This window comes from Acanthisitta chloris, unplaced genomic scaffold (genome assembly GCF_000695815.1).
Source record: "Acanthisitta chloris isolate BGI_N310 unplaced genomic scaffold, ASM69581v1 scaffold45957, whole genome shotgun sequence".
Taxonomy (NCBI): Eukaryota; Metazoa; Chordata; class Aves; order Passeriformes; family Acanthisittidae; genus Acanthisitta; species Acanthisitta chloris.
The window spans coordinates 192-8,217 of NW_008682886.1; the positions used below are offsets into that span (position 1 = coordinate 192).

The following is an 8,026-nucleotide window of genomic DNA, read 5'->3' on the forward strand; positions in this document are numbered from 1 at the left end:
TTCTCTGGTGACCCTCATTATTTATAACCTGTCAAGGCATAGGAGTGCAATTCACTAAGCAGTTTCTTGAAATATGCAGAGAATATGGGTTTTGTTTTATGGAATTTATGTAAATTTACATAATTTCACATAAATTACATTAAAAAAGTGTAACAAGTGGCTTGTTACAGATTAAAAACACCTTATTTAGTCTCTCATGGGTAATAATGACTAGGTTTTTTTGGCCACAAACTGCCTACACTGTACAATAAGGTGAAGCAGAAGTTAAAGGGTAGATGTCTGACACACAGGTGACACCTTGGGCAGGGGACTTACTCTCTTCTTGTCCTTATTAGGCTATCCCACATAGGTGCTTGGAAAAACAGAACTGAACTTACTGAAGGCTTCAGTGAAGATCTGATGTGACATTTAACTGTATTAACAGAACTTTAAGGATTTTTTTTCTTTAAGAGGGGGCATTATTAGAAAAAAAAGAGAAGTACATTGGCTGCCAAAGTATTATCAGAGTTTCTAAGATAATGTTCATTGGGACATAAGACTTTCTGCTGAAATTGACAGTTCAGTCACTAGTACAATGAAAAGGCGTTCACATTTAAACTGACAAGAAGAATGAACTAATGTTAAGAAAGTTCTGGTTTTATATTTTATGAATGAGATGAAGAATGTGTAGAGGCCGATCTCGGTCCTCCTCCAGCAATTTATGTTCTGTCATCTTGCCTTTCAGGAGTAACAGCAGTGCAATGCTAGGTGGATCAAATGAGGGTAAAACGATGGTCAATTGCTAAATACTTTATAAACTTTCAAAGGAGACCAGGCTTAGATGTATTCTCTTTGTCTCCTGTTTTATTTTATCTGTTGCATTTATTTTCACATATTTTCATTTATTAGAGCAGGAACAGCCCAAGCTTGTCTAACTACTTCTGCCATTTGAAAATACCTTTTTGTCAGCACTCACCAAGAGAAATAAATGCCCTGCTCCAATTGTGGTGGATATTTACTGTGCATAAACTCTCTGTGTATGTGTAGATAATCCTCTTTGTGATGTATAATAAACATCATAAATGCATATGTTTTCCTGTAACAAATCTGTTTGCAGGGGATGTGATCAGCCTTGGGGATCGACAGCTCACTGTTATGCACATGCCTGGTCATTCAAGAGGCAGTATTTGCTTACACGACAAGGACAGAAAGATTTTGTTCAGTGGAGATGTGGTGTACGATGGATCCATGATTGACTGGCTTCCCTACAGCAAGATCAGCGACTATGTTGCAAGTTGCCAGCGCCTTATGGAGTTAGTGGACAGAGGTCTTGTGGAAAAGGTACTACCTGGGCACTTTAACATATTTGGGGCAGAAAGGCTATATTGGTTAGCTTCCAACTACATTTCCCAAGCTGGAGTTTGTCACAAGATTTCTACTTGTGCCATGAGATCCATTGCGAGCATAGCACTTCACATTACAAATTCAAGAGTCACTTCTCAGTGACAGTCAGTTTTGTGTGATTTCTCACCTGCTGTAAAACCAAATGGCTTGTGAAAGCGTTGATAGAAGCAAAAGTAGAATGCGTTAGCAAAAAGATGGCAAATTGATAGCAGATGAGCTGCAAAAATTCTCCCTGTTTTGGCCAACTTTATTAATATTTTTATAAAAACTTTGTTAGCTAGTAGCTGTAGTCAAAGCTATCATTTTTCTTTCTATTTTTTCAAGGCACGTTTGCACATGTATTGTGATTGAAATACATAGTTTTATTTTTGTTACAATTCTGATAAATGGATATATGGCAAAATAGCATGTTTTACATTCATGCCTGAAACCTTGTTGATGTAGCACTAGGCTTGTGATTATTCATCAAGTTCTGCTCAGATCTCTTGCCTAAGACCTAGAGTGTGCTGGGAGCAGCACCATTAGGTCAAAGCAAGAGCAACACCTATCCAGGTCTCAGTGGGCAGGAAGAGATATATAGGCCATTCTGCAGCTGTTGCCTCCTGCAGAGTGGGGTCTCTTGCACCCCTTATCACCTGCATGTTTATCTTTGCAAAGTCGCTGCATGGCAGTTTCTTTAGAATCCACTAACACATGAAAATGTTATAGACCAAACTTCCAAGCTGGAAGTCAGAGATACATCAGCTTACCCAAAAAGTTTTTGATGTGGATCCAACAGCAGATGGACTGTTGAGGCTTTAGTTTCCTGGTGTGTTGCAAGAAACAGCTGTATCATGCGACAGGAGCAAGCAGGAGCACTCACCATCAGATAGGGAACTGTTTTGCTTGTAGGTATATGAGTTAGGAATTAGAGAAGTCATGGACTAATATATGAATGTGTTAGACTAACGTGTACAAGTGGATTGAGCCTTTGCTTGATGTGTTTATTTTTTTCTGTTGAGCTCATTAAACAAATTATTAACAGTATTCTAGAAAATCTGGAAATTTGAAAGAACTGGACTGTGACAAGCTTAAAGGTTTTATTTGTGTTTGAGTATTTTTATGTGACTATATTGTAACTTGGTTGTTAATGATCTGTGGTAGGGGAAGGATAGAGGCTTTAACATGACCTTGCCATACCACAGGTGCAGTATTAAACAGTCAGTACACTTGTTAGCACAAATTGAATGTAACTGGAGCTGTTTGATGTTTGCTTCTGAAGTGTGCTGTACATGGTTTTTATGAAATGCAGTGTATTGCATTTGAGTCTATTCCAAAAAACTATTTAATACATTGAGAAATGCTAAATGGCATTGTAACTTGCTCATGAAAATTGACTGTGTGATACTTAAAAGCTGTTGAAATGATTAGAGTTTGTAATTATTCTAACAGTATATATATTTATTTAACTTTTTTAAAGGGATGTTGTCTGATGTTACTTTTGTACGTAGACATATATCTGTTCCTAAAAAGAGTGCAAATGTTTCTCCCAAATTTTAGTGCAGTTTAACCTTTCTTGTTTGGCTTTCACTTTATGCAGAAGCTTCCCCTCGCCTCCCCACCTTGCATCATAGCCAACAGAAAGGGAACCCAAAGTTTGGGCTGTCTTAAGACAAGAGGGAGAGGAGGTTGATAGTGTTCTGAATAGGTGCAAATTCTGGTGAAAAAAAAGCCCCAAACAACTGCAAAATTAAAAGCATCTCTCTAAAAATAATGAAAGAAACTATCTTATGTAGTGCTTTTTCCCTTTCACAGATCACTGCACTCATGCCTTTACTATCTGAATATTCTTCACCAGGATTTGTACTGATTGGTTTTGATGTGTCTAGTTCTTGTTAGCAATACCTGCTCCAAGCTGAAGCAAAACTGTGAGTGCATGGGACATGTGCAGAGATGCAGCTCTTGAAAGACCTGTTATCACTCAGATTGCAGTCTCTTTTTTGGAGAAATCCGTGTACATTAGTGTATGACATGAGGAGTGTTCCATGGGGAGACTGGTATCATTGAACCAAGAGCTTTTTATCTTGGCCTCATTTGGCCAGAGAAATAAATACAAAAAGTTAGCCTGGGAAGCAGGAGAGCCAATCAGGGAAGAGGTCCAGAACAAACTCCACAGTGTGTTTTTCCCAACAGTTACCCAATAGTAACTGAATTTCTTCAAAATAGCCATCTGTGGTTTATTACCAGTAATAATCGTGCTCCATGCTTTTGTCAAGGCTGTAGGGAGCACTGGTTATAACCCAATGCAGTAATGTAAGCAGGTCACAAAGCCTGCCAATGTGTTTGTCAGTTTTTGCAAATATTCACTAGGAGAGTGAGATCACTTTGAACTGGCATTCTGTGTTATACTACTATCAGTTTGTTTATTTGATCCAATATTAGAGTCTCTGTAGCCAGATTTTACTGTATTGTAAAGCCTGAGCTCCTCAGAGAAGACTCATAGGCATGTCAGTTCCAAAGGAAAGATAACCTCCATCCTCCATAATTTGGGTTTAAATCTGTGCTCATTATCAGCTACAAGATCCTTAAATGTCGAGATCATTGTCAAAATGCCCTAATAAACCACACTTAAGGTCATTAAGTATATGTAGATAACCGCAATTGCCTGTTTTTTTTCCTTGATCAAAATCTAGGGGATAATTTCCTAGTCTAGAAGTGAGCTTTACGTGAACATAAACCAAAGTGAGGCTTGTTAGTAAACTGTTTTGGTAATCCAATTGAAGGTAGTTTTTGAGAGTCATGAAATTATTTTTTTATTATAAGAAATTCACTACTAGATAAATATGTCTAAAGTAAAAAGAACTGCTCTGATTATTTTTGTTAAGATTTACCAAATTTTAGTTATGTTTGACAGTGACTCTTTAACATTATGCAGATTGAATATTTAAAATATGCATTGTAAGTTTAAATATTGCAACATTTTGAGCATTTAGAACTGTGTTAATTTCTTTGTAAAATCAAATATATGTCAATGCAGTTTTAGTAGACTGGAGAACTGAAATAAAAATCAGATGGGAAGTTTTGTTCTGTAGTATGCCAAGACTGTTGTGATGTTAAAAAACAGTATATGCATAAAAATTAATTTTTTAATAAATATTCATGCAGGAATTCATGTACAAAAAGGTGATGACCATTATTATCTCGTGAGTGACTCTAGAATGTCCTTTATTATTAACACCACCTATTATAAGCATCTACTTATTATTGGTTAACTACTATTACTAGACTGCCTTACACACAATATAATTGGTTATTAACATATCAGTCATAAAATGCTTAATCATTATTCTCCACCCCTATCTTCAACTTCTGCATTCCACACCCGGGAGTCGTTTACCTTGCTACCTTCTTTCTCATTCCAGCTGCAGCTGCGTCCTTGACTGACTTAGCTTGCAGCTTGTACAGGCCCCGCTAGCAAGGCTGGATTGCTCATATGTCCGTTAGCAATCAGAAATTCTCCCACATAATAAAAATATTATAATCCTATGCATTTAAGTCATAATTGCTAGTATGTTTCAAGATAAGCACTTATGCATTCTAAATGGAGTGCATTTACAAGTTGCTAGCATAATTGCTTACGCTTCTGAGCAAGAGACTGCATGAGAAATGTTTACACGTCGTAGACTGATAATCATTAATAGGTGCTGTGTTGTGAGGTGGCTATCTCGGATGAGTAAGGGGTCTTTATAATACATACGGAAATGAAACAGTTCAGTACTGCAGCATCTCATTTTATTTTTACATCGGTGAACATCTCGATTTGCTGTCATAACCCTGTGAAAGGAACATGGGATATTTCTGCTAAAAAGAACATTCTCAGAGACAGGGAAAAAACAAAAAAGCATCCTAACTGTTAAATCTTATGATGATACAAAGCAGAGCACAGGGTGAGTTTTAGAACAAGTGCTGTTAAAGTCTAGTATATTGTAAGAGCAGGACATCTCTAGCCAAATGAAACAAAAAATGCAGCTCTGTTAGGTAAGAGAGAGGGAGATAAAGATGAAAGCAAAGGAGGAATTATTAATATTTTACATTGAAAATCTAGGTCTCAGAATTCAACACTGTTTCAAGTTCTTATTTATAATCAATGCATGTATTACTTAAATCATTAAGGAGTACCTTTTGTGTCTAAAAATTCAACCAAGTATCATCCAAATCAACTTCTTCAGTCTCCTCACTTCCAGATTGAATTAGGAGGCACAGAAACGATTGAGAAACAGTCATAAAACACTTGTTAGGTTTTATTTTAAATATATTTGAAGCCAAATATTATATAGGAGAGTTTCTGGTAAAAACCTGTTAGGCTATGTTTACAGTGTACTCACTGGCACAGCATAGGGTTATGTAGTCAGAAAGCAGTTTAGCATTCTGAGGTGCATTGTGAGTCCAAACGCTAGTGTGCTGTTAAATCACTTTACTACCAGCTTACGCATTGCCTTGTGTAGTGTAATCCTACCTCAAGTCAACGAATGCTTCTACAGTGTGCAAAGGGGTGGAATGTCCCTTCCCTGCCCCTCCTGTATATATTCCTACTAAACGCCGTGCAAGCACCACTGCCTACGTGCCGCCTGCGGTGCGAGGGCTGGAGCAGGATCAGACGCCACATGGTGGCTGAGCGTCACAAGGACAAGCAGAAGTTGCCTTCAGAGCAGGGGCTACATTTACCGTGAAAATAAAACACGAAGAATTGGAGATTAAACTAGAGAACAAGGGTGTTATAAACCTGCTTCTTGCTTTTGCTGTGCTATGCCAAACCATTTTCAGCACATGGTTACTCCAGCTATTCAGTTTTTATTGCACAGGCTAATCTCACCTGTTTAAAAATTGTTAAAAAATTAGTTTAAAAACTGACTTTGTGCATGTTCCCATATATGCCAACCTGTATCCTAGGAAGGTGGTGGGGCATTCATCAGCAATTAAAATTGGAAAAACAAACAAGGGCTCAGGACCTTGGCCAATACTTCTGTGACTATACTAGAGCTAGAGAGCCAGGCATTTCCCAGCACACGGGAGTACATCTACAATCATCAAACTGGCAAGGAGACATGTTTTTAATATGGCTTTACATTTTCACACTTGATTTTCATGCCATATGATATTCTGTAAGAGTGACATGAACAAACCCCCTTTGTATTTGAATGAAATCAGTCTGCCCAACTACTCCTTAAAAAAAATCTGGATTAATATAATCAAGGAACTGATAAGTGATCTGATTTTGAACCGTTGGTATGAGGTTTGTAATCTCCTGCACCCTCAAGTTCAGCTTGGGACAGAGGAACTGTAGGGTGATTTAAAATCCTAATAAAATTAGGAATAGAAAAGGAAATATATTCACTCAAATGGAAGATAAGGCTAGCAGCTCAGTAAATGGTATTCATATAGCAACAGATGAGTTTGAGAATTATGTAAAAGGTAATAACAAAGTTTTTAAGTAAACTGCGTAATTAATTATTTTCCTTCTTAAGACAATGTGATATTTCACTCTACCTGACAGCAGCCAGGACACAGGTGAGGACAGGCTGGCAGCCAAGAGCAATTGCACACAGCTTCCTCTGAGCAGTTGTGACCTTCCTGTGGAGTGCAGCGGATATTGACAGTAGCCTAACTTGTCAACAGCCCAGTGACTGCCAGGCAACTGCCAGGCTACTGCAAGGTGATGACTCAAGTTCCCTCAAGTTCCTGGCCAGGCCACAAGGTGTGGTCAACGTCAGCAACCGCAGCACACAAAGGCAGGAATAATTCCAGTTAGGATCAAGAAACAGAGGTGAGAGTGGGGGTGAAAACACAATTTGGGGCTGTTGGTTGCAGTCAGGGTCCTAGTGCTACTCTCCCACACTCCAGGTGAGTGTAATCACCACTTGGTTAATGCTTTCCTTTTCTCTTTGGACACGTAAATATGTTGTATGAAGCACAAAAAATTAGTTTACAGTTATATTTGCACCACAGCATAGGCTGAGGGTCAAACCTGTTTTTAGTTACAAAGCTACCATCTGTAAACAGAGGTCAGTTACAAAGCTCTTGCCTCTGCCTATTTGATCTGTGGACCACAGATAGTAAAGACAGCCAAACAAGCCTCATCTCTGCTTGACTTCATTGAGGAAAAATGTACCTTGAGCAAGTCTGTTGAATCCAGCTCTTCACATCCAACAGTGTACGCTCGGGGTCAAACGGGTTTATTACTGGAAAACTAGGTGTCTGAAAGCTGAAAATACTTTCCAGACATGCTGTCAGTACTGAGGGGAGCAGGACTGAAATGCCTGAAGGAAGTTTTCATTGCCAGAGTATTTTCAGGGAATCTATCCAGACTGCTTAACACAGTATTAGCAAAGATCTGAGTATCATTATGGTCCAACTGGACTGTCACAGCTGGTTATAAAATTGGCCTGCCTGTGAGGCAAAGCACAAGAACAGCTATGGTGTCACAAATCAGAGTGCTAAGACAGCACTTTTCATAAATCTGAGTTTTCTCAGCAGTGGTATGAGAATTTCCCCCACCACAGATATGTAATATTGACTCATTAACAAAGAACAAAAGAATTAGTGGCAACGAATTAGCGGCAAGAATTAGAGGAACTATACATAGAATCAACTGGGTTGGAAAAGA

At 38.4% G+C, this 8,026-nt stretch overlaps 1 protein-coding gene across 1 annotated transcript; it reads left to right on the plus strand.

Moving 5' to 3' along the window:
- Nucleotides 1-1,096: 1,096 nt before the first annotated feature.
- Nucleotides 1,097-1,485, plus strand: MBLAC2 (metallo-beta-lactamase domain containing 2; the record flags this gene model as incomplete). Its single annotated transcript, XM_009078676.1, has 1 exon — nucleotides 1,097-1,485. A coding segment is annotated over one exon (389 nt), but the record flags the coding sequence as incomplete, so codon positions are not given.
- Between the last annotated feature and the right edge of the window lie 6,541 nt (nucleotides 1,486-8,026).